Source organism: Triticum aestivum, chromosome 2B (assembly GCF_018294505.1).
Source record: "Triticum aestivum cultivar Chinese Spring chromosome 2B, IWGSC CS RefSeq v2.1, whole genome shotgun sequence".
Lineage (NCBI taxonomy): Eukaryota > Viridiplantae > Streptophyta > Magnoliopsida > Poales > Poaceae > Triticum > Triticum aestivum.
Window position 1 is genome coordinate 744,756,243 of NC_057798.1, and position 26,553 is coordinate 744,782,795.

Below are 26,553 nucleotides of genomic sequence, written 5' to 3' on the forward strand. Positions count from 1 at the left end.
AAACATGGCATATGTGCCTTATTTCATGTGTCCAGCCATGGGGGACATATCCTCCTCGGGATTGCCTCTGCAGCAGGCGGCCAGCGGATCATCAGCGGGATCCGCGCCCCCGCAGGACCGCGCCAGCGCGTCGGGATCCTCCCCTGGATCCGCCTCGGTCCCCTCCACCAACTCTAGGCCCGCGGCTGACACGCGGGGCGCTCCCACTCGCCGCGCCGAGCCGACCGAGCCGCAAAACGAGCCGCTCGGCTCCCCATCCGCCACGTGTCGGTGGCCGGCTGGCCCGACCCGCTGCTACTCCCGCCGCGGCAACAAGTCGCAGTCGGGGCCGCCTGCAGCTGGTCTGTCACGTCCCGTGGCAGGAGATGCGGCCCGACAGCCGTCTTCATTACGCCATGATGGGGCGCCAGCAGACGGACCCGGATCTTCTGCGCCCCCTGGTGCTACTGCGCAACGGTCGGGCGCCACAGAAGATCCCTCGGCCACCCTGATCCATGCAGCCGAATCTGCATCGTGATCAGTTGTGCCAGTGGGAGCGCCATCCAGATCTTCTGTGCCAATACCCGCTGCATCTGATCCTGCGCGGCGGACGCGACTTCAAAAAGGGGTAATTCAGCAAGTTAATTATAAAACTAAGTTTGGCTTGGCATGCTCCACAGGTGAACCCAATAATCTGCAAGAGGCACTTGGTGATACACGGTGGAGAAAAGCTATGGAGGAAGAACATATGGCTCTTCTGAAAAATAAGACGTGGCATCTAGTTCCCTCACGGCAAGGTAAAAATTTGATTGATTGCAAGTGGGTTTTCAGAATTAAGAGAAAGTCTGATGGAACTATAGACCGGTATAAGGCTAGACTGGTTGCAAAAGGTTTCAAACAAAGATATGGCATTGACTATGAGGACACATTTAGTCCGGTGGTAAATGCTGCCACCATTCGTCTTGTGTTGTCTATTATTGTTTTCAGGGGATGGAGTCTTCGACAGCTAGATGTACAGAACGCGTTCCTTCATGGTGTTCTAGAAGAGGAGGTCTATATGAAGCAACCTTCTGGGTTTGAAAACAAAAACTTGCCTCATCATGTCTGCAAACTTGATAAAGCCATTTATGGTTTGAAGCAAGCTCCTAGAGCGTGGTACTCATGACTCAGTCACAAGCTGCAATCATTTGGTTTTGTTCCTTCCAAGTCTGACACGTCGCTGTTTATTTATAATAAGTAAAATATTTCAATATTTGTGCTTATTTATGTGGATGATATTATTGTTACTAGTTCATCTGATGATGCAATAGCAGGACTGTTGAAAGATCTGAGTTCGGAGTTTGCTCTTAAGGATTTAGGAGGCTTGCGTTTCTTCCTAGGCATTGAGGTGAAAAGGCATGGAGATACACTTCACCTGTCTCAGGAAAAATATGCAACTGATCTGGTCAGACGAGCTGGGTTGCAAGGATGTAAACCGTCACCAACTCCATTGTCCAGTTCAGAAAAACTATCCCTTACAGAAGGAGAACTCTTGAATCAAGAGGACAACACCAACTACAGAAGCTTAGAAGGTGCTCTTCAGTACTTGACCCTCACAAGACCAGATATATCCTTTGCTGTTAACAAAGTATGTCAGTTTCTTCATGCTCCTACAACTGTGCATTGGACAGCTACTAAGCGTATAGTTAGATATGTGAAGCATACTTTGGGCATTGGTCTTACCTTCAGTAAGTCTTCATCTACTCTTGTCAGTGCTTTCTCTGATTCTGACTGGGCAGGATGTTTAGATGATAGACGTTCCACTGGTGGATTTGCTATATTCTTTGGACCAAATTTGATATCTTGGTGTGCAAAGAAACAAGCTACAGTTTCCAGGTCAAGTACAGAAGCAGATTACAAGGCGTTGGCAAATGCAACAGCAGAAATAATCTGGATGCAGTCCATGCTAAAAGAACTGGGTATAAAATGCATTCAGCCTCCTTGTTTGTGGTGTGATAATCTTGGTGCTACTTACTTATCTGCCAACCCAGTCTTTCATGCACGGACAAAACACATTGAGATAGATTTCCACTTCGTCAGAGAACGAGTTGCTAACAAGCAACTGGAAATTCGGTTTATACGCTCCAAAGATCAAGTTGCAGATGGTTTCACCAAGGCACTACCTACAAGAAACTTTGAGGAGTTCAAGTGTAATCTCAACTTGACCAAATTGTGATTAAGGGAGGCTATTAAACTCATATACTCGCATATCATTGTAACAAGGACGTGTAGACAGAATACACGTACCTTGAGATAGAGTTAGTTTGAGTAGGTTGTTAGTATCTAGTCTATCCTCTTCAACCGCATGATCTATCTTCATCTCTTCTTCTTTCCTTGTACTCCAAGCTTGTATGCCTTATCAAGGATTCGTCCCCTGCCTATAACATGCAGCCGTCGCTACCAGGATCGGTACGATGTTACAGCAATTCTCACATCGGTGACAGATGAAAAAAATAGAGAAACAATTAACAAAAGGGTTTTTCACTTACAGGTGGCATGGTGGGTAATTTACTTCAACTTTATTTATGGGCAGTTTAAGTAGGTGAACGGACCAAAAGATGAGAAACACGGACGTGAAGTATGTGATCACGAGCTCACAGGAGCTCGGTATCTGATCCGTCAGAATAGCTTTGTGATTCAATGAATTAAATGAGTGTGGCAGGCTGCGGGTCCACATGAATTCCATACGTTACTGTACGCACTTGACCGATGGACCCTGGCTTGGACGGACGTTTGGACGCCATGGACGGAGCCAGGCAGAGCCGTGGCTCAAGATGTCGCCGGCGTCCTGATCTATGGATCAGATCCGGTGCTTTCCGGTAGTGGCGGCAGGGCACGCAGTAAATGCAGAAGTTGGGCGCTGAGGGCAAGCTATCCCCTACCCAGTGAAGTTGGATCTTGCATTCTTCAAGGCGGGGAACCGGTGGAGAAATTTCCTGCGGGAAAGGGGAGTGGGCGGTCCAGCGAGCTCCCAGGTCCTCCGGCGAGCATGGAGTTCTTGTTGCAGCCATTAAACAGGTTAGAATCTGCTCGCGGTGGCTCCGTTTGGCATGGTTTTGGATTAAGTTTTCAGCAATGATTTGATTTTGTCTGCTGAATATTTTTGCTGAAGTACCACAACACTGCTAGAGAAGGTTAACGAGAACAACAACACCATTGAGCCTCTTCACTACCTAGTCATGGCGCCGGCGGAGGTTGAGCTGCCGGCCCCGGCGGCCTCAAGTGCAGACGGCCAAATCTGTGTTGACGGCGCCGCTCCAGAGCCGGCCAGTGCAGACAAGGGTCAAGGTTCAGAGCCTCTATAGAGCAAGTGGATCCAAAAACTCCGGGGCGGACGCAAAGGTATGAAGATTAATTTTACAGTACTGTTCATTTGCGTTTAAAGAATTCAGGGGTATCCTCTCGATTTGAGTTGCAGTGCACATACATAGAACAGAAGTGACTAGATTCATTTTAGATGGTTTGTTAAATTGTTCGCCAAGCAGTAAGTGTATATTTAGAAGTTGGGATTGTATAAGAAGAACCAAGCCTGGATAAAAAATATTGTTATTGCTCCGGGAAGAAGATGTCTTGCAAGTACAGAGTTAAACATAAATAATTTATAAGAAATAAACACAAGAGTACTGGAATAATAGATTTCGCTAAATTGTGTTGCAAACATGATGCATTTTTCTGTTTGTGAGCAACAGTAGGTTATAGCTTAGTTAAACTGTAAAACCTGATGGTTATGTGCTAATAATTTGCATGGCTTCCAGAGTGCGTGTTGGCGCTGCCGCACTAGGCTGAGCTCCCTTGCCCTCACAGGATCTCAGCCCTGGAGAAATCTGTCCGGCAATTTGCAGAAAAACCAGGAGACTTTGTCATTGTGCAAAGATAGGAACAAGTTTCGACACACTTGGTGAGGTGTATGATTTTTACAATTTATATTCATGGGCGAAAGCATTCGGTATTAGGTAAGGGAAGAGCAGGCTAAATGCGGACCGGACAAAATGCATGCAAAAGATAGTCTGTGGGTGTGCGGTATGACAGATCTTTGAGCATTTTAAATATCTTTCCAGCTCACTATGAGAAAGCTCGTAGTGGAGTTAACTGAATATGTTTGCATGGACCATGATGTGAGCTAATCAGCGATAATTTTGTTTGCAGGGGAGACCGCTTACGTGAGCAAACATCGCAACTAAAAGACATGCTGGCAAAATCTACACACGAACCATGTTCAAGCAGTTTTGCCATATAGTATATGAGTGCGGAGCATACCAGATGGAAGAGATCGAGAAAGGAAAAACGTATATTACAATTCATACCGAGGCAGAGCGGCGGGAGAAGTGGTGAGGAATTTGATTGTGAATGCGGCCAGTTCACACACATGCAGATGCTCTACAGCCATGTCTTGAAGGTACGTATGACCTCATATCCTGGTTGTTGCAAATTCATGCTGGATGAAAAAAATTATGAACATGTATGAATTTTTGAAACAGGCTCTGGACTTTATTCTTATTGAGGAAATACCTTGGAAGCACATAGTGAAAAGATGGACTAGAGATGCCAGAGACATCCTACCCCCTCATCTGACACAATATCAGAAGGACAATGCTCACAAAAATTCATTTAGTTATAGGCATTTCAATATCAGAAGCATCTAATTTCTATGATCAAGAATTGTGCTGCTGGAATGACACCAGTTGCTGAAATAATAAGATAGTCTTGGATTAGAGGACATGATGGCAGAGAATGGAGATGTTGTTAACCAGGTTCAGACACAAGTTGGTATTCAGTTTGCACCAAACAGAGTGGATAGTATTGTTGGCAACGACGAAATAACTCGGCTAACGAGTCTGGTAATAGGATGTCAGGATTATTACCTCTGGCTAAGAGGAAGGACATGGGAAGGCCTACGACAAGCAGAGAGAAAGCGCTTTATGAAGGTTTGAGTAAGAGAACAAGATTTTGCACGATTTCTTGGTGCAAGGCCACAAATGTACAACTTTTCCCTGATCGCGGGGGTGTCCCAAAGCAGGTGAGGAAACCTGCACGATGCAAAAATTGTAGCAAAAGTCTGAATTCCCCTGTCTCCTTCTCTGTTCCCAGTCCCCTTGTCTTCTCCTCTTCAAGCATATCAGGTCGGCTGTACAATTTCTTCCTAGTTTTAGCTGTGTTGTATCTCAATGGCCAGTAAATTCGTGGCAGCTAAAACAACAATGAGGCATATCGTGCCAGCCGAGCGGCTAGGTTAATTCACCCAGCGGCAAGCCTCCCTGCCTTGTGGATCAGCACGTATATTGCGTGCCTGCTGAAATGCACGGTTCAGGTCCTGATTTGAGTCCGGAAGACGAGCTCTACGATGCACGGAGGGTGCCGGCTGATGAGTTGCTTGGAGTGGCTGCTGATCAGTGCCAAAAATGACGATTATGAATCCGCATAACCCAACCTGCAGTACAGATCGGAGTGGCGCACAAAAATATTGTCGTTATGACTCAGGATCTGAGTGGGTTTTATCATGCTGTGATTACTGTAAAACTTACCTCTCTGTTAACGCACTTATAGAACCGATGCCCAGCGTTCGCTCCACCCTGAGCAATCCAGGTCATAAGCCGGTCGCCGCAGTCGGGGCACGGGATGAGGGGCAGAATCTCCTCCCGCACGGCGGAGGAAGATGAATTAGACATGAAGGACCAGGAACGGGAGACACCGGATAGCTCCAACGAAGATTGGAACCAGCAGCAGACCTGTGGGGATTTGTATTGGATTTGGCGGAGAAGAGCGGCATATAGGACGGACAGGCAGAACAAATGCTCCGTGTCACGCCGTTGGGCCAGAATCTTGTGCAAGACGGCTCGTTTCGTCAGATTTGAGCCGAGCTGAGCAGCGCCGTCCGTGCGTAACGGCGTAAACGGGGCTGCCCGACAGAGGTGGGCCATAGCACAGGAGAAACATTAAATATATGTTCAATGCCCGAGCATACAGGCGCTCGAGCTCACATAAGCATTTTTGGAGAAACACGCCGTCCTTTATTATTAGTACTCACTCCGTTTTTAAATATAAGTCTTTTTAGACATTTTAAATGGAAAACAACATACGAATATACGTAGACATATTTCAGAGTGTAGATTCATTCACTTTGCTCCGTATATAATCATTTATTGGAATATCTAGAAAGACTTATATTTAGGAACGAAGGGAGTATTATGTTATTATTATTAACTAGCAAAAAAGCGTGTGCGTTGCAACGGGACAGAAAAGCACACACTCTTAACCCAATAACCACGACTTGAGACCTTGATACGTAGACGTTCTTTATTTTAAAATTGCATCACATTTGTGTTCCCGACGGTGGTCTCAATGCTCACACAACGAAAACGCATTTGAATATCGTCAATCCTAAGGCCTCTCTCTCTCACACACATACACAAAAACACACACACACACAGACACACACGCACACACACACACGCACACACACACGCACACACACACGCGCGCTCGCACGCACACAATCATTGAGAATAAGATGAGAAAAATGTTGTTTTTTCCCGTGAGGTTTTTTAGAGTTGTGCATGCGTGGTTATCAATATTTTTTTCCGTCTCAATCTGATTTTAATGTGTGTTTATTTGCAATTTGGATCGCCGCCAGTGCGGAAAAAAAATCCAGACCGTGCACTATAGATTATGTTTGCATCCAAATTAATAGTTTAGAAATATTTAATAGCTAAAAGTAACAACATATTTGGATTCTACACATTTTTCTAATCAAATTTCATATATAATATGTTAAAATCGGAGTTACGATTTAAAAGATATGGATAATTTTGTTGTAGATAAATTGTGGATTGATTAACCGAAAGGTCAGGGGGTTTTCTGTTAAAACACAAAAAAACGATTCGTATGACTTAAATATGTACGTCGGGTTAATTACCTAAAATCTCAGGGGGGTTTCTGAGAAAACTAAAAAACGGTTCGGTATGACTTAAAGATGGACTGCGGGTTGATTTCAATAAACTGCATGGACTTTTTTGCAAATAAGGGTGACGGACGACAGAAACCCACCGTGCTTTATTATTAGGTAAAGATATAGCACATATGCCCGCACGTTGCATCGGAGAGATAATTGACGTGTCTGCGAAAATGTCCGTCAGCACGACCAAAACTGCCATGACTAATAATCATTATTTGTTTCATCTAAACACAAATTTTCATACTTTACAAATATTTCTTAGTACAGGTACAACAGAACTCTATGTTTAGTGAAGGTTTATGTTCCTTTCCTATGAACTTCTATTTCCGAGATCGCAGTCATATGAATATCAACATATGGGTACAGTCAAATAATCAAAATGGGCCAATGTGAGAAGGGACACCTAGCAGATAACCATTTCTTAGAACACAAAATCGCATATAAATCCAAGGGATGAGCACCGAATTTTTTTGTAACCGGTGCATCCAACAGCTTCCGGTCTGGACATCTGAACTGTACAACTTCAAGCAATTCCAAAACCTACATGAAACAAATAGCACATAAGATTCTCCAGCGGACAAATTGTCAAGAGATCTTAAAAGTTTGGATCAGTAGCTGGTCCGTCTTTTTATGAGATATTATTAGATCACTGTGCCAAATTAATTGGCCTTCTATATGTGCAAATAGGAATTATACAGATCTAGCGTCGGTATATCATATTTATAAGTCGTCCCGTGGATTTCAATTCATTAAGAAAAAAAAGAGGAGAGTTGCCTGGTTTTTTTAGGGGCAGGATGAATATATGAAAAACCGGACTAAAACTGTCACGACAGACCGCACAGGGCAACACATGCCACTGTGGCCACCCACGCGAAGATATAGAACGGCCCAGCCAGCCCCCTCCCTCTCGCTTTTATGTTCCTGCTGTTCTGCAGATGAAATTTCCTTTATGGTTGGGCATTTCTACAAAAAAAAACAGGTTCAGAATTGTCTTTCTTTTTGTCTGAAAACAAACCAAAAGGGCAAAAAGTGAATTATTTACTACGATGGCTGAACATTTCCGAAAGAAAATAGAGGATAACTAAAACGGACAAACATTACTTTTGACTGCTCTACATGGAACAAGGTAGGACAACACTAAGTGCTACTTAGAAGACTCAAACGTGATTGACTACCCCCGTGGAAAACAGTGATTGATTGAGCATTGCCTATCTAGCTGCACACATGGTTTTACAGGTAAAAAGAAGAAGATTGGACCGTGTGATGGCTACAGTTTCAGAACCGAGAAGAGGTGAGCAATTTAGTACCGAGGAGAAAGAGACGGACTGAAACAAACTGAAAAAGAAAACTGCTTTCAGACTAAGGCCTAGCTAACACAAACTTTTCATTCCCTGCCTTGGCAAAATTGAGTGAATGAAAGAACACAGTGATAGGCAACAGACAAAGGGGACTGGGAGAAACTGAATAAGACTGAGCAAAACTGAAGAGAGACAGATCAAGAAACCGACAGAAAATGAAACCAGAAAAATAATGAGATAAAATGACTTGACAAACTGGGAAACAAATGCTGAAAAATAGGGATTACAATCAAACTGAGAAGACTGATGAACTAAACTCTCAAGTTAAGGAACACAGAAACACAAAGAAATACGATAGACCGAGGAACAGAGAAACACACAGAATGATGATAAATAGAGAAAAATAAAACTGAAGCTCTAAAGACTGATAGATAACTAAACTCTCAGGATTCACAGACTGAAGAATGATGAACTTAAAGACGGGGAAAAATAAACTTAAGAAAGATTGAAAAAGACCATGACATAGAACCTGATGAATGACAAACAGGACTATAACCGAGAAATGATAAATGACAAGATTGAGAATTAGACAGATAAATGAATAATTATAAGAAATACCGAAGAATCACCACACCAGACAAAAAAGAGCAGAATAATATATAACTTAAAATAACAAGATATACCAATGACTGATGAAATAGAGACCATCGTGCTGAAGACGAAAATGAATTAATGAAAACTGAAATTGATGGTACCTGTGCAAACAAAAACTGAGAAATAAAACGTCTAAGGAATGTAAAGAACTAACACAGTGAGGAAGAAGTTCCACCTATTTTTGGTTATCTAACAAACTATTATGAAAAAAGGGAGATACTGATACAGAGGTACATACTATATACCAATTCCTAACCATGGAGAAAAAATTGGCATGCAAATTCTCATACTTAAATGCATGCTGAATTGCTGATGGATTGAGTTAAGCAATTTGATACAGGGATACTGCTTCATGAGTGGACCTACGTAACCATGCCAGTACACTCCGGCCACCACAAAATATATGTCTACCCAACAAAAAAATTCAGACTTGACCAGTTCATAAAAGCCTGTAGCTTGTCTCAACAGGAATAAGAGTCTCAGGCTTATGGTAATTCATTAGCTTGCATTCTTCTTCAGGTTCAAAAGATGAAAATGAAAAAAAAGGCTCCATGTTCGTTAGTAGCTGCAGTAAAAAAATGATCAGTGTGAACCATTCAGGACTGCTCCATGTGCAGGCATGAGTTTTATCAAGGCCGGTGAAGCATTTGCGCTTCAAGCTACCTCTGAGGCTCTGACTCCTTCGTTCACTGTTCAGCGATATACACTTGTAGATTATGGTGAATTGTACTTACCTGCGCTTATCTTTTGGTCTGAACAGAGCTTGGCAATCCAGAGGGTGCTGGTCTCCGTCGGTGGACATTCGATGACCAATGAAAAAAACAGAGGCAACCAATTCAGAGAGGCCGCCCACCCAGCAAAACGCACAAAGAACCAACCTTTCTTAACCAGAGAAGAAGAAGGCTTGACCCAATCTCAGCCGCCGTCCGTCCTTACCTGCCTAATCCGGCAGGCCAGCGGCGGGCCAGACCTGAGACGACATGGCCCTCCCGAGGGACAAGCAGGCGTCGGCGCTGTGCAGGCTGTCCATGGCGATGGCGACGCCCGGGCACCAATCGTGAGGGAAGGAGCCAAGCGAACGAGATGAAGATGAGGAAGGGCTCGCTCCGGAGGAACCAGCCCGCACCGAGCCCTGCCGCCTCAACAGGAGCTCGTCTCCCTGCCTGCCGGTAGCTCACCGGAGCCTCCACCGCTGGCGACCGCCTCACCTCGGATGTTTAGAAAATAATATAAGTAAAAGAACTGAAAGCGTAAATTCACCGGAAGAAGCATATTGTGACGATGAACCGGACAAAATCAATCCGTGTTTTATTATTACTAGGAAAAAGGCCGTGCGCTGCAACGGGAGAATATCACACACTCTGGGCCTGATAATAATGTCTCAAGACCTTCACTCCTCAGCAACGCGAGCTTCTATCTGGCGGTGCCCAGGAGAGGTATGCTTCAGTGTCAAGCGACAACTGGATCGCCAGTGAAGACGTGGTCGCATATCATGCACTACACACATCTTGTACATGTCCTCCAGAGAATGATGGTGTAACACCCGCCCATCTGCTGCTCCTGCTGTAGCCAGTCCATACATCTTCCTGCTGCCAGCTCGACCACCAAGTAGAGGAAAGGTGTGGCAAAAATTATTGTCATCTTAATGATCCACCAAGCACATCTTCTATAAATGCAGCAAAAAGTTAGAGTAGCATCATGGGAAAAATTACTCCCCTTTCATGAACCTATATAAATATAAGCCGATAAAAAAAATATGTGTCATAATTCTTAAGCACATAGAAGATGGTAGATCATATATGCACTTATTCTAAATGTGCGAGTATATTAGGATGAGTGACAAATGCATTTATACAGATATTGCATTTGTATTTTGGACCATATATAGTATATGGGACATGAGTTGGCAATCAGTCCATCCTTTTAGCACTATATAAGGGTATATTTTTCCAATAGTATGCATTTTATTTGTCCCATCCGCGTTTCTAAATTAAAGATACTTCCTCCTATCCATATTAGTGGTCTTAGATTTGTCTAGATATGGATATGTCTAAAACCAACTGATTTTAGATATTATAATATTTGTGTTAGATTTGTTTAGATACATCTGTATCTAAAACCGTTTGGTATCCGTATCTAAAACCGTCATATATATCTAAACAAATCTAAGACAAATAATTTTGATATGAGAGTATACTAATTTGAGACATTTTTAGTTAATTATAGTGTAAAATAATAAAGTACACATATTTGATTTTCATTGGTGAACTATCCTGTTTTTAGCTCAAGCACGTGGACCCATCCTGACCTTATCTCTTCCAGAGAGGCAACTTTATCTCTTCACATACTCTTAGACGGCAGCTGACCAGCTAAAATAACTCATATGGATCCACTACCAACCTAATCTCTTCCAGGCAGAGAGCGCGCGCTCTACTATCTGCTCCTTGCTCTTCGGATGCGTCGGCGGTCAGTTCACCGGCGCTTTTACGCCATCCGTGGGAAGCCAGGTCGTTTAAATTGGAGTCAACAAACAACGCATGCCAATGTCTCACTGTCGAGACGCACATCTCACCCTCGTTTGTTTTTATTTTTTAGGCTGCTTGTTCCTAGTATAACTCGGCCGTATATAAGTTGATTGTTTTTATTGAAAGGGACGATGTGGGACTATTTAATTACGTGGTATGGTCGCACTTTTTTCTCCCAAATCAACGAAAAGAAGGAAAGGGGCGCAGCTGGCCCAGCTTGGCCCATGCACTTAAATTATAAACTGCAACCCACGCACGAAGACATGTGACGGGTCAAATGTAGCGAGCAGACGGACTAAGAATTAGTACCACCTCGTTTATATTATGATTTTGTCTATACAAATCATGAAAGCGTATTATGACATGAGAAGAAAGCGTATTGTGACGGTGAACCCACGGAGTCAATCCGTGCTTTATTATTAGGGAGAGATTAGGGAAAAGATACGCCTACCCTCGAATGCAAAATTTCGTAATTCAGTAATTTAGTCTGTTCCCTCTGAACCAGAACGAAGAGCATGTTAATATGCTCGTCTTGTGTTCGCTGCACCGACGAGTTGCAGGACAGTCGACCTGTTTTTTCCTTGCATCTGACTTAGTCTGTCCTCGAATGTGATTAACCAAATAATTCCCAGTTCGGTGTAATATATCTCTTGGCAGCGTCAAATTTTATGTTCAATCATCTGTTTTGCTAGTACCTCTGAACCTGGATGAACAGATGTTAAAACGCTCCTTCAGTCATGTGTTACATAACAGTAGCAGTATGTTTGATGTTCAGTGTTCAGATTCTTTGAAGGGCCACATGTTTGTCCTGTCCGATGACTAGAGGTGATCCTAGCTGACACTAACTATGCCTCAGTCATGGGTGCATGCATGCCCACTGCAAGTGCTGTATGTTTGATCATGGGTCACTGACAATGTTGTTTCATGATTGTAATATCCTGATGGGTGCGGTTTTATCCTCTAGACTAGCTCCTGCAAGCACAAAGAAAAAATAAAGTTATCTTAAGGGAGCTCCACAGCCAGCTGAAGGACAAGAATACGCAAGCAACTTCGGAATCGAATTTAACTTGTTTCCTTCTCTCTTAATTAGTCTGCTGCCTCTTCGAAGGAATGTAAGATAAGGAGATACCGGGATGGATGGGTACAGCTGATGAGCTGAAACTTGCCGATCTTGTTTATGCCGCCCACACACCTTTCCACCTCTAGAACCAAGAGAACCTCTGAATGCATTAATACAGGCCAGGCACTTGTTATTCTTATTCCACAACAAGCAACAGTCACATATCACAGCAAGCAAGGAACTAATATAACTTGATGATGACCGATGCATCTGAAGATGTCGGGTGCATGATCGTTTCTCTACTAGGTTAACTAGGTGCTGCAGGGTGTGATGATTCGGGTGGATCGACATCGTATGCGAGGCGAGACAGAGCCGTGACGACGGTGCCGATGGGCGATCTCATGGCCGGCTGTTGGTGGACGCACATGGAAGCAACTGTCAGGGCCTCCTCCAAATCCATGGACGGGTACCGGCCCTGCAGCGCCGGGTCTGCCATCCTTCGGAATTGGCTCCTGTCCTTCATCAGTCGTGTGGCCTGATCCAGCAGCAAACATGGCATCATTCACTCTGTAGATTACAAATAATATGTGAACGGTAATGAACTTACCCATGCGATAAGGTTCCGATCCTCGGCGGCGGGCTGGGCGGGGTCAATGGGCCTCCGCCCCGTGATCATCTCCAGCAGTAGTCCGCCGAAGCTGTACACGTTCGACTCCATGGTCACCTTCCCGGTAACGAATGTCTCAGGGGCAATGGTAGTGCTTCCCCAGAATTCAGTACTCCAGTCTTTGTTATCCTCTGCAAGCAACCGTCCAAGGTCTGCCAGTCCATACTGGGACAGCTTTGGGTGGTAGCCATCTCCGAGCAAGATGTCCGAGCTACCCATGGATTTACGGTACACCACACCTTTGTGGTGCAGATACTCTAAACCTTTGGCCACACGGGCAGCTATGTTCATCCTTGTGTTCCAGTCCAACGGTGCTTTGCCTGCTGGAGACCGATCTGGTGATGGGAGCACAAGATCGATCTGGTGGTTAATTAACACAAACTCAAGCGACCGAATCATGAGCGAAATTTACAGGGTTTGGTATGATCCAAACAAAAATTTACCACGGGGATGGAGGTGATCTTCGAGAGAACCCAATGGGACGTGCTCGTGAACCAAGATTTTGTATTCGCCGTCCGCGCAGAAGCCAATGAGGTTGACGACATTCGGGTGGCGCAGGGCGCTCAGCGTCAGGACATGGGCGAGAAACTCCCTGTTGAGTTGCTCCGATGGTCCACTAGTACGAACGGCATGCTGCAGCTTAATATTAACGATCTACAAACGAATACGTATGACGATCCACTCTCATCGATCATGATACATATGGAACTGAGTAAAAAAGGATTAGTTTGCCACCCAGGACTGTCATCACCTTGTTGATGCTCTTGAGATAAGCTTTGTAGAGATTCGCCTCCCGACCAACGACGCTGGAGTCGTCTCTGAAGTTCCTGGTCGCCGCCGCGAGCTCGTCCAAGGCGAAGGCCGCGAGCTCGTCTAAGGCGAAGGTTCGTGCCACAGCGGCTCGGCGTGGTTCGGCCCGGGGAGGCGGTGGGATGCCCAGGCAGAGGAAGCAACTGGCTCGGCTGAAACCACCCATTATTCAGCCCTTCGCCGGCGGCGAGGATGGTACCAGCCGCACGCTTGTCGGCTTCTGCTTGGACTGAGGAAGTTTGAAGCGTGGGAGTGCCTCTCTCTCAGCTGACACACCGCGCACACCGCATGCATTGCTGGTTGGTTGCGGCCTTAAGTAGCACGGCTACGGCATAGCTTATCGAAAACAGAAACCTCAACTTCCAAGAAACGGTGCATGAACGGTTGATACGGTTGAGTAGCCAAGGCAGACATGCGGGATGTGGAGGACGCCTGTCGCAGGGTCAGCGACATGTAAGTTGTTTTAGCGGCATCGAACATTTAGCCATGCCCAGTGTCTAGCTAGGTCTTTGTCGTTTTTTGGGCGCATTTGCAGTCGATCCGTTTTTTTGCCTTGTGGCCGTAGAAGAAGCACAACTCCAGATCGATCATATTCTGCTCATCTCTCCTTTTTCTCCAAATAAAGCGAGTACAAAAGCTCGGTCACATTCAGTGTAGGTGTCATTGAGAATGTCATTTTCATTAGCGTTCTCGGTAATTTGGGTAATTTTTCTGAAGTTGCCTTCATGTATGGTTAACTGTCTTAGTTCTTCACTTGGAGTTCTTCATGTTTTGTTTTATCAAAAGATGAATAAAGTTGTTTTGAACTATGTGTCGGCTCATTTTATTGATGTTCTGTTTATGAATGAAGATGTTGTACAGTGACGTTTTACTCGTTTTTGTGGTCACCCGAATTGGAATGATCGTAATCTATCTTGGAAAGATATTCACTATCTGCATAATAAGGGCGACCACCCCTTGGTCGTTTTGGGAGACTTTAATGGAATTTTACTTTCTTCGGAAAAAGAGGGAGGGAACGCGAGGCCTAATACAATGATGAGAGAATTTCGTAATTGTTTGGGAGAGTGTGGTCTAGAAGATATGGGCTATATCAGTGATCTTTTCACTTGGAGGAGAGGCGAGATTAGGGAGAGACTTGATTGTGCGGTTTGTAATGTGGGCGAATAAATTCCCTCGTGCTGCAATCATAAACGAAGAACATGTCCACTCTGATCATCGACCCCTTGTCCTGGACACGGAATATAATGATGGTAACATGTTTAATCAATCTGGAAGCCGAGTGAAATAGTTTGAAACTCGATGGCTCAAAGAAGAGACAGCGGTAGGAAGTGTACGCACAACATGGAATAAAGCGAAAATGTTGGGTATTGGACCGTCTCTCGCTGCACATACTAGGGCGGTGCATGCGGATTTGCATACATGGGATCGTGATGTACCGAAGGGACCGAAAATGAGAATGAATGACCTCAAAAAAGATTTAGAAAAACTATGAAGGGGACCTATGAATGCAGAAACTCAAGCGCGACAAAAGGATACCCTAGTCCTTATTGAAAATCTTTTGGCACAAGAAGAGATTTACTGATTACAACGGGGCCAAGTAAACAGGCTATTACATGGTGATCGTAACACCTCTTTTTTTTCACAATGCGGCAACTGCTAGATAGAAGAGAAATCAAATAAAAAATTGCTTGATGAGAATGGTGTTTGGGTGCAAGATATGGAGATGAAAAACCACATTATGGGGTATTTTTCAAAGCTTTTCACCTCAGAAGTTGCCCAACTGGATCCGTAGGTTCTACCTGTTGTCAAAAGGAAATGACGAATGAAATGAATAATGCGCTTCTCGCACCTTATATGGAAGAGGAGGTTCGAAAGGCCCTCTTTGACATTGGAGACTTAAAAGCACCAGGTCCGGATGGTCTGCACGCTATTTTGATTTTGGTCCATGTTAGGGGATGACCTGATTAAAGAGGTACTTCAGGCGGTAAATACTTGTTCTATTCCTGATGGCTGGAATGATACTACAATTGTAATGACCCCAAAGGTGAATTCTCCAGAAAAGGTAACTCAGTTTAGACCAACAAGTCTATGCAATGTGTTGTATAAGGTTATCGCAAAAATGATTGCAGCTCGCTTGAAGATAATCCTATCAGAAATTATTAGCACGACTTATAGTGCGTTTGTGCCCGGATGTATGATTACTAATAATATTTTAGTGCCGTATGAGTGCTTCCATACAATAAAGGAAAAAAATGGTAATGAAGGCCTATGCGCTATCAAACTAGACATGCACAAAGCATATGACCGAGTAGAGTGGCCTTTTCTGAAGAAAATGATGCTCAAATTGGGTTTCAAAGAGAACTGGGTAAATCTGATCATGCAATTTGTATCCTTTATGGAATATCGGGTTCGTTTTAATACGAAAGAAACAGGGAGTTTTAAAACTACTAGAGGATTGAGGCAAGGAGATCCCCTCTTCCCATACTTATTCTTGTTATGTATGGAGGGACTGGCTGCCCTTTTAGCAAATGCGGAGGAGAACTGAAATATTTCTGGAATAAAGATTAGCAGAGATGCACCCTTGATTTCAAACCTTCTCTTTGCTGATGATTCCCTCATCCTCATCAAAGCAAGTGCTATGAATGTGGAGGCTTTGAAACCAGTCTTGGATTCATATTGTGCCTCCTTGGGGCGAATGGTAAGTGTTGAAAAGCCTAGTATATTCATTAGTCCCAGTACAAAGGTCGAAGACAAGGTGCAAATATGTACAATTCTGAATATTATGACTGAAGCACTCAATGATAAATATTTGGGTTTGCCCACAAATGTGGGTATGGACAAAAGTGATTGCTTCCAATTCTTGATTGATCAAATTATCATGAAAATAAGTGGATGGAAAGAAAATTGTTATCTGTTGGAGGAAAAGAAATATTGCTTAAATCTGTTGTACAAGCTATCCCAACTTATGCCATGTTCGTCTTCAAAATTCCTAAAAAAAATTGTAAACGAATCATTGACGCGATGTCACAATTTTGGCGGGGTGACGAGGACAACAAGAAGAGGATGTATTTGATGGCATGGTGGAAGATGTGTGTCCCAAAAAATCAAGGAGGTATGGGCTTCAGAGATATACATTGTTTCAATCTGGTTTTGTTAGCCAAGCAAGCATGGCGGCTGATTGATAATCCCGACTCCTTATGTGCTTCTATATTGAGAGCTAAATATTCCCTGGTAGGGGATTTAATGAATGCAAACCTAAAAAAGGCTCCTCTTTTACTTGGCAAAGTATTATGGTGGGAGTGAATTCTCTAAAAGTGGTTATATCTGGTGGGTTGGAAATGTACAAAATATTGATATTTGGAGAGATGCATGGATTCCGAATTGTGCGAATAGGAGAGTCATTACTCCTAGATGGGGGCATCTTTTGCAAAAGGTTTCTGATCTCATTGATCTAGTCCCGAGTTCTTGGGATGAAGATTTGGTGGGACAAACGTTGTGGCCAATTGATGCTCAAAGGTTGCTCGTGACCACCATCCCGATGCATAATATGTCGGATTTCATTGCTTGGAGCTATAAAAAATGGCCTTTTCACTGTACGATCGGCTTAGTTGGAGTAATGAAACAAACAACATGGGGAAAATTTGCAACATGCAAATGGTATGGGTAGAACCAATGTTAATCCTATTTGGTGTAAGATTTGGAAACTATCTTGTCCGGCAAAGGTAAAAATTACATCTGGTGTACTTTGCATGGAACCCTCCCGTGTCGTGTTACACTTGCTAATAGGCACATGAAAGTATCACCCATTTGCCCATCATGCTCGAAAGGGGAAGAAGATACAAAACACATCTTATTTATGTGTAAGAAGGCAAAGAGGCGTGGGGCAAGTTAGCATTGCATGAGGTGATCAATAAAGCTTGTGTTGTTGATCATGCGGGGGAGGCAATATTGGGATTCTTACTTCTTATGCCAGATCAAGATTTAGCGATAGTGGGTTCTCAAAATGCACGTGAATTGATCGCTATTACAACTTGGTATTTATGGTGGGATAGGCGTAAACTGGTTCATGAAGGAAAGTTTCAGGATGCACACCAAACTTTCATGGGAGCCGCGCTATAATGGCAAATTATATTAAAACACATGGATGGAGTAGACCTCCTATGAGTTTTGTTAAGCTGAATGTAGATGCCTCTTTCAATCATGATTTTCTTACGGGCACAGCTGGGGCTATCCTCAGAGATGATAAAGGAAGATTCATTGTTGGTGGAAACTAGAGGATTGATTGGTATGCTGATGTTTTAACAACAGAAGTTTTGGCTCTAAGATCCGGCCCATACCTTGCACAGAAGGCGGGATGCAATCGTCTTGTCGTTAACTCTCACAATATGGAGGTGATTGACACAATGAAGAATGGAGGATATTCGGCGGGAGCGGCGGCGGCAGTGTTCGATGATTTCTATTTCATAGCTTGTGATTTTCCTCTTGTTAGGTTCGAACATTGTAATAGGGAAGCAAATAAGGTGGCTCACGAACTTTCTAGGCTAGCAAAATTTACCTTCACTAGGGATTGGTTTGAGGAACCTATGAGTGATATTGTACCTTTTCTTATTGACCATGTAACTATTATTTCTAATTAATAAAGTTGTTGTTTATTTAAAAAAGAAACTGTCTTAGTTTTCCAAATTGTCGAGTTGGAGGAGCACATAATTACAGTTCTCAATGAGTAAACTCAGTTTGGAGATCGACTTGTTCCAACTCTTTCAGTGCGTACCTGAGGCATTTTAACTTAGCAGACAGAGATGTGGCACTTGTTGTAGCTTTAATGAGGGCAAACCAAGACTGTTGAATTACCTCAAGAAAACATGGATGCATAGGACAAAAATTTCCGAATCTGAAAATTTTGCACCTCAAAATTCCAGTCTGAATCGAAAGGGAACACCGAACATGGTCCGAGATGGGGTAACACAAAGGCTTAACGTAAGTGTTTGGAGAAGCTGGTGTCCATTCAATAGATGGTGAATTGATGGCCTTTAATGGGGAGTTCAAGGAGAGAAAAAATGTTGATGATTTGATTAATTGCATTATGCCATCAACATTACCGCCATACAAGTTTCTATTTTTGAGTGATCTTATAAAGTTAGAGTTGTCCATGAAAAGCCAAAGATCTTGTATGCCAAATTGCAATGATTTTTTCGACAAAGAGAATGTATTAATATCGAGAATATACTAATTACATCCAGCCTTTACAATAACAAAATGTCCAACTAGACATTGAGGACGCACACAAATATTTCGGGATGTAGGTATATATAGGAGGAAGAAGTACGTCGGTGGCCGCCCGAGGGGCCCACGAGACAGGGGGGCGCCCTACAGGGGGGCCCTATCTCGTGGGGCCATCGGGAGCTTCTTGACTTGCACTCCAAGCTCTCCGGATCAGATTTGTTCCAAAAATCACGATCCCAAAGGTTTCATTCTGTTTGGACTCCGTTTGATATTCCTTTTCTTCGAAATACTGAAATAGGCAAAAAAATAGCAATATGGGCTGGGCCTCCGATTAGTAGGTTAGTCTCAAAAATGATATAAATATGTAAAATAAAGCTCATAAACATCTAAAAGGGGTAATATAATAGCATGGAACAATCAAAAATTATAGATACGTTGGAGACGTATCACCTACCCTATATAAAACTAAACTAAGCTCCCATACGCGCACTCATCAATATGCCACTGCCGCCGTTGCACATGTCGGCGCCTGCCTGCTCCGGCCAACAATTTCTCGCCCATCACCGCCGTGTCGCCGCCATCCCTGTGCCATGAAGCCGAAGGCTCGCCCGCTCACGTCGTCTACAGTCCCTCCTCCCGATGTCGCTGCGCTGCCAAGCACGCGAGCAGCTGGTGGAGCCATGTCTATGCATGCAGCGTATGAAGAGGAGGACGAGTGCGTGCTCTAGCATGCCGGCGAGGAGGAACTAGTGTTTCATTATCATCTCCACCCGTGCGGAGGAGGCGCGCATGGTGGCTATCGCGGCGGAAGCCTATCGCGCGCACGTCGAGCCCGCAAACCGGGTGCGGACACAAAATGTACCTTCAAGACCTTGAATGCCACGTGGATCCTGCAATCTGAATGAGCAATTTGGGTCATTCGACTCTTGTGAACTGTTTGATGCAACATGGATGGCTAGAAGGGCTTCTTCAACCTCCAAAATTGATGCACGGTTCATCTTCTCAGCCCGCCACACGCCTAACTGCCTGCCGCCGCCGCCCCGCCCTCCCCTGAACCGCCTGCCACCGCCATGCTCCCCCACCCCCGCCATCCGTTTAACCCCGGGCACGATCCATTTTTTTCGGCGAACTGCATTCCACACCCAACACTCATAAGATAGATCATGGGCACCCTGCCACCCCAATATAGATACTGGGGTAGCTTCTCTGTCGTCTTCTTCCTTTGCTTTGTTGAACTTCTTTCACAAATCGACTGACCCAAATTATACTACTAGTACGAACGTATTAAGTACAGTAAGAACACGAAGATACAAGCAGTAGTACCAACTTCAAGAAGAACAATAGTAAGACATAGTACTAGTACTACTGTACGTACTAAAGAGTTCAAATAACGAGAAAGAACATAAATATAGTTCTACTGGGGCCTCAACACAACACACCCTTGAAAATAAACTAAGCAACTAGTCCGCTTGACACTGCAGTAGAACCAGCATGAGCGATGGCACTGCCACCTACTCGGAGTCCGAGTCCATGTCCTCAACTTCGCCCTCGTCCCTCTTCCTCTTCCTATTCGCCGACGCTTCTTTGCTTGAACCGGACACTGGGCTCTGCTTCTTCATCCAACCCTTGTAGATATTTAAACAAAGGTAGGCATCCATTGCTGCGTACAAGATGTGATCTACATCTAATGTCTTCGACTCCCATGCATGATGAAACTCGTGATGAGGTTTCTTCAGTTTAGCGTACGAAGGATCAATCATGGCTGCTGCCAGGGTCAGCATTGAAGGCTGAGAGGAGGACACCAGGCTTGACTTCTGGAGAATGAAGGGCTGGCCTACAACAAGGCCTATCCGACCCAGGACATCCCTGTCGTTCCTAAAGTCTACAGTAACAAATTTCACTCTTTCGTCCTTGAGCAAGTTCTTAAAATCCTGGCACTCAATGTCGGCATGGCATATGTGGTAGACCAAGCACACGTTATGTACGCAAACTTGGATCACGGTGGGCTTCTTCATATCTGCCTCCTTTAGAATCTTCTCTCTTTCCAGGACTGTGGTATACTCAACATCTAGCCTAGCGACCCACTCATTTGTTCAACTGTTGAACATGCATAGGAAGCGAGCAAGGCATGCTTTCACCGTCGCGGATCCACGTGTGTAGATGATGACGAACTCATCGCCGGTGATGGCTCTAACCTGGTACTCAGCGGCGACCATGGAGATTTGGGAGGCCACGGATTTTGGAGGAGGGTTAGGAGAAGTTGAACTGGTGTACCCCGCAAAAACAAAGTTGAACTGGTGTAATATGAAAGGACGGGATGACTGGGAGCGAACTGTTTTAAGGTAGAAGACGGGGATGAGTAGGGCGTGCGAATGGCGTGGGGTTGCTGGCTTGCCTGATGGATAAACGGCTGCAAGCCCCCAAATAGTTCTTAAGAACTATGCAGGACCCACTAGATGTCATGTCTACTAGACCCATATCGTAGGCCTGACGGTATAGCTTCTGCATGTTCGCACGCCATGCCGACGCGTGGATGTAATTTTTTTTGCCTACTCCGCATGCATGATACTCCCTCTGGTCCTTTTTACTTCCGTCAACCGTTTGCAAAGTGTTTGACCAAATTTATACTAAAAATATCAATATCTACAATACCGATTATAATAAGTATAAGAACTACCACTAGTAGAAAAAGGACCTAATGTGAGACACATTAGTCCCGGTTCGATTTTGGCCCGATACTAATGGTACCATTAGTGCCGATTCGAACGGCTATGCATTAATGCTGGTTCGTTTTGAACCTTTAGTACCAGTTCGTGCCATGAACCGGTACTAAAGGGTTGGTGGCAGGCTGGTGTCAGGCCGGGGCCCCGCGATCACCTTTAGTACCGGTTCGTGGCACAAATCATTATTAAGGGCTAACCTTTAGTACCGGTTCGCGCCACGAACTGGTACTAAAGGGGTTTGACCTACACTACCGGTTCGTGGCACAAACCGGTACTAAAGGGCAATTTTCAAACTCTACCCCCTCGGTGTATCGCCATTTTAGTTTTGAAAAATACAAAAGAAAATGATAAAAAATTCAAAAAATAAAATTCTTCAAGATGTAGTTATAATACTACATCTACTAGTTAGGAAAATTAAAAAACTTAAATTTGGACATGTTTTGCAAAAAGTGCAGGGAAAATGTAAAACGGCTATAACTTTTGCATACGATGTCGGAAAAAAACGTATAACATATCAAAAAATTCAGCACGAAAATCCGCATCCAATTTTGACTGCCTATGGCCTGTTCGCAATTTTTTAGAATCCTCAAATTCCAAAAGGAGAAAAAGATATGCTCAAATTTAAGTTTTTTTTAATTTTGGTTAAATCTGGTCAAACTATGGTCAAACTACTTATTCAAGAAGTATTAATGTTACTACATACTTATTCAAGAATATTAGTGTTACTAAATAATTATTTCAATTTTTTGAATTTCGGTCAAATCTGGTCAAAATATGGTCAAACTGTGGTCAAACTATGGTCAAACTTATTCAAGAAATATTAGTGTTACTAAATAATTACTGTTTTTTAGAATAATAGTTTCAAACTCAAACGGTGAAATGTGTGACCTAATGCTCAATCTAAACTGCTGAGGGTTAATAGGATTTACAGCTTACATTTGTCAGGAAAACAACAAGTGCAGACTTGGAAAGTAGGGGGAATAGAACTCCAAAGTTAAGCGTGCTCAGGCTGGGGAAGTGAGAGGATGGGTGACCGGTCAAGAAGTTAGACAATTTGGAATGAGTGATCCACACTTGAGTAGTTAAGAGGGGCGATTAGAGACTAAATCATCAAAAAATTCAAAAAATTGAAAATCGAAAAAAAATCAATTTTTCCCCAAAATTTTCAAAAAATAATTTAAAAAAAAATACCTTTAGTACCGGTTGGTAACACCAACCGGTACTAAAGGTCCCCCATACCACGGCGCGAGCTCACGCCACGTGGTGGGCCTTTAGTGGCGGTTCGTGCCGAACCGGTACTAAAAGGGGGGCCTTTAGTCTCCACTCTTTAGTGCCGGTTGCAGAACCGGCACTAAAGGCCCTTATGAACCGGTATTAAAGCTGCGTTTCTACTAGTGTACGTTTTATAATGAGTATAAAAATATTGATTTGACATTGTGAATGTTGATAAATTTTCTATAAGTTTGGTCAAAGTAGAGGTACATTGACTTCACACAAAACATAAATGCACAATGCAGACTAGTTCCTCCGTCCAGGTGCGTGCCATGTCCTATCTTGTCATCACAACAAGGTTAGCTATTAGAGTACTACTACCTCCCTTCTAGTTTAAATGGATCAATTCAAAAACTTCACCTATTCTTAGCAAGATAGAGGCGGTGGAATAGTTTTTGTAGTCTGCAAAAGTACTCAACTAATGATGTCGTTCTTCACAAAAAAATGTGTTTACCAATGCATGCATGAACACTAGTTACTCTAACCCCCTCTCTTCTTTAATTCTTTGCCACATTAGCATGTTTGCTATTCCCATGTGCATGATACCAGCTAAGATACCACAGTTATGGCCAGCCTTAACCATCACATGCAATAATTTAGTGCACCATGAAATATGAACATGTGTGGGGCATGTATGTTTTTAATGACTTGAGACTATACCTAGCCCGGCATGCAAGATGACTTATTATGCACCGTTCCCCATACCTGCAGGAAGCCCGTTTGTCTCCAAATCTTTTCCTCTCCATGTGTGGAAACAATATGCCTGCCAGACTCTCCTTCTCCCTCCGGCAGTCCCACCACTCCACCCTGTGTGGAAACAAATCTGCATGCATGAGTCCCCTCCCCCCACGCTCGTCCAATCCATTGTGACCAGCAATATTTCCATCCCTTCCCTCCCCCATAATTTGCTCCAACAAATATGCCCACATAGCTGTTACGTTAATCACGCAACATATCTTCCGGGCCGCTGCTTCAGATACTTAACTACAGGTGCATTGGGTCACTAACATATGGGCCCAACAGGGGTCTGGCACACATGTCAGTGATGCTATTGGACCTGCAGTTAAGTCAGTGCAGCTCAGTCCATATCTTACATAGGTGTGCCATTGCTCGCTATAAATATTGCGCCTCCCATGGTGTTCGGAAGAACGCTCACGTTCATCGCTATCTCCTCCCCCTCCCTCTCACGTAGACCACCATGGCATCGCCCCTCCCAAGCCCTAGGTGCCCCTCGCTGCACCGCCCGGATGGTCATGCGTCGTCGTTCCATTCCTCCCCACCACTAGTCGAGGAGGATGCGTCGGCGTTCCACTCCTCGTCGCGACGCGTCGAGGTGGACGTGTCGGCATTCCCAATCTCGCCAGCACATGCGTCAGAGGACACGCCGGCTCCCCGCTACGAGGAGAACGCCATGCCTCCCGCCGAGCCCCCAGCCTTGAGGAGCTTTGGAAAGAAATGGATGTCGCCATGTGGGAGGCTTTGCCGCCGGCAGAGCATGCCAAAATAGAGGTAGAGAAGAAGGCCGAGAGGAAGAGAAGCGCACCGCGGGGCAAGCTGCCTGGCAGGTCTATGTCGCATCCGAGAGAGTCAAGCAATTGGCTCTTTGGCATAAGGCTCGTGCAAGGGCCATGAGGGTGGCGTAGGACGCCCGTGCCAAAGCCCTGAGTGCAGTCGGGCCCAAGCGCCTCATCTACGCTTGGCGGTATGTGGACTGGGTGCACGCTTCCAGTGAGGAGGAGTACCTACTAGCGCTGGATCACCACACCGATGAGATCGCGCTCGCCCGTCGGCAAGCCGCCAATCAGCACCTCGCGAGTTGCGAGGCTAAGGAAGAGGCGTTGTGTCGCCGCGCTGGGAAACGTTCGTGCACTAGGGCACTCATGGCACGCCTCAAGCGCTCCTGCGAGCGCCGTGGCTTTTAGTAGGAGTATAATTTAGTTTCTTAACGTGATCTCATTAGTTTTGGTACGCAAATGATAAATCCCAAACGTTCGGAAATTATCAGCATCCTTAATTAAGTATGTAAGAGGGAAAGTTTGGAAATCTTGTGTATCCGTACGCATTTTGTAAGTAGGTGCATATAGCACAAACTTTACTACTATACACTATCGCACTACACGTTGCTTGCAAACTGTGCTACTCCCTTCGTCCAGGTGAATTAGTCATCTTCGGTTGTGCACCGTGACCAAGGAGGGAAGACTTTAGACACCTAGACGGAGGGAGTACTACTATTACTTATGTACGTGCAAATGCACGTTTTAACATTACGATGCGGTTTTTGTAAAAGTAGAAAAAACACTAGTCAAGCTTGTGAAACGATTCAATGCAAAACAAATGCAAAAATGCTCATTTGATTTTTTACTTTTAGCTTCCTTCTCTGTGGTTGTTTCTCTATCGTACTTTGTACGGAGTATCTCAATGGTCCGAAAGGCATGCAAATTCCCAAACCGCTTCCTACACCCTGTACTGAATTTTTTGCCTAACAAGTTGTCCTGTGCAATTGGAATTCCAACTTGAGTACTAGTACTACTAGTAGGAGTACCAGTGACCAGTTCGTCTAGGCTTATACATTAGTAGTAATCCAATTACTACTAGCTCCGTCCTGGTTTATTGGTCCCCATCGTAATCTATGTCAAATTTTGATCATAAATTTAACTAATGAAATGTTTGTGCATGTCACATGCACTAACATTTTATCAATTAAATCTTTGGTCAAAATTTACCAGAAATTACAATAGTGATGAATAAACCAGGACGGAGGTACTGGTAGTAGTTTAGAAGCCCAAATAAATGAGTGAGGCACCTTAATGTTACTCTCCACTGTGACTAGTCTTATGGGAAAAGCTAGGGAAGAGATGGCTTATTTTTTAAGCCACCAAAAGAACTGGCCCTAGGAGTAGTAGCTAGGGATACTAGGAGTAGTATCTAGGGATCGAGTGTGCGAGATGAACCGGAGAAAGTAAATGCAGAGAGATGAAATGCAAAAAAGACAGAGGGATGTGATGGTTGCTTGTACGCTTATTTTACCAGGCCACTTATTACTGGCAGTGGTTGGGTTTTGTGATATGACGGCTTTACTGCCGCGCCACGAGCGGGGTGAGACTCCCATGCAGCGCCACCCTCTACACGTGTACTACATCGGTCGTGGTTTAAATGTTAGTGGATGTCAACAAAAACTATATCATTGGATTCATATTTGAACATAGTTTTCAATGATATAATTTTAGGTGACATGCATCAGCATTTATCGTATTATATATAATGTTAGTTCAATTTTTGGTCGTACTAATATATAGTAGTAAGATGGCCATGCGTTGCACGGAAGAGTGAAATGCATTGATCGGGGAGTTG

The 26,553-nt window shown here is 44.1% G+C and overlaps 2 protein-coding genes and 1 long non-coding RNA gene across 5 annotated transcripts; 1 reads left to right on the forward strand and 2 right to left on the reverse strand.

The window, feature by feature from the left end:
- The first annotated feature begins 2,712 nt into the window (after nucleotides 1-2,712).
- Nucleotides 2,713-4,610, forward strand: LOC123047109 (uncharacterized). Of its 3 annotated transcripts, XR_006422784.1 has the most exons (5): nucleotides 2,713-3,036; nucleotides 3,131-3,360; nucleotides 3,774-4,038; nucleotides 4,165-4,414; nucleotides 4,497-4,610. It is a non-coding gene; the product is annotated as an uncharacterized lncRNA (long non-coding RNA). The 3 variants fall into 3 exon arrangements; XR_006422783.1 differs by having other exon boundaries at nucleotides 3,774-4,414; XR_006422785.1 differs by having other exon boundaries at nucleotides 3,153-3,360; nucleotides 3,774-4,414.
- Nucleotides 4,611-5,248: 638 nt separating this feature from the next.
- Nucleotides 5,249-5,809, reverse strand: LOC123047108 (uncharacterized). Its single transcript, XM_044470601.1, has 2 exons — nucleotides 5,541-5,809; nucleotides 5,249-5,446 (listed from the first exon to the last, which is right to left on the reverse strand). The coding sequence occupies exons 1-2, from the start codon at nucleotides 5,682-5,684 to the stop codon at nucleotides 5,249-5,251; spliced, it is 342 nt and encodes a 113-aa protein (XP_044326536.1). The 5' UTR covers nucleotides 5,685-5,809.
- A 6,843-nt stretch (nucleotides 5,810-12,652) lies between these two features.
- LOC123042410 (probable serine/threonine-protein kinase PBL7) lies at nucleotides 12,653-14,286 on the reverse strand. The gene is made up of 4 exons (XM_044464870.1): nucleotides 13,926-14,286; nucleotides 13,618-13,828; nucleotides 13,115-13,509; nucleotides 12,653-13,042 (listed from the first exon to the last, which is right to left on the reverse strand). Exons 1-4 carry the CDS (start codon nucleotides 14,148-14,150, stop codon nucleotides 12,815-12,817), a joined length of 1,059 nt encoding a protein of 352 aa, XP_044320805.1. The 5' UTR covers nucleotides 14,151-14,286; the 3' UTR covers nucleotides 12,653-12,814.
- Between the last annotated feature and the right edge of the window lie 12,267 nt (nucleotides 14,287-26,553).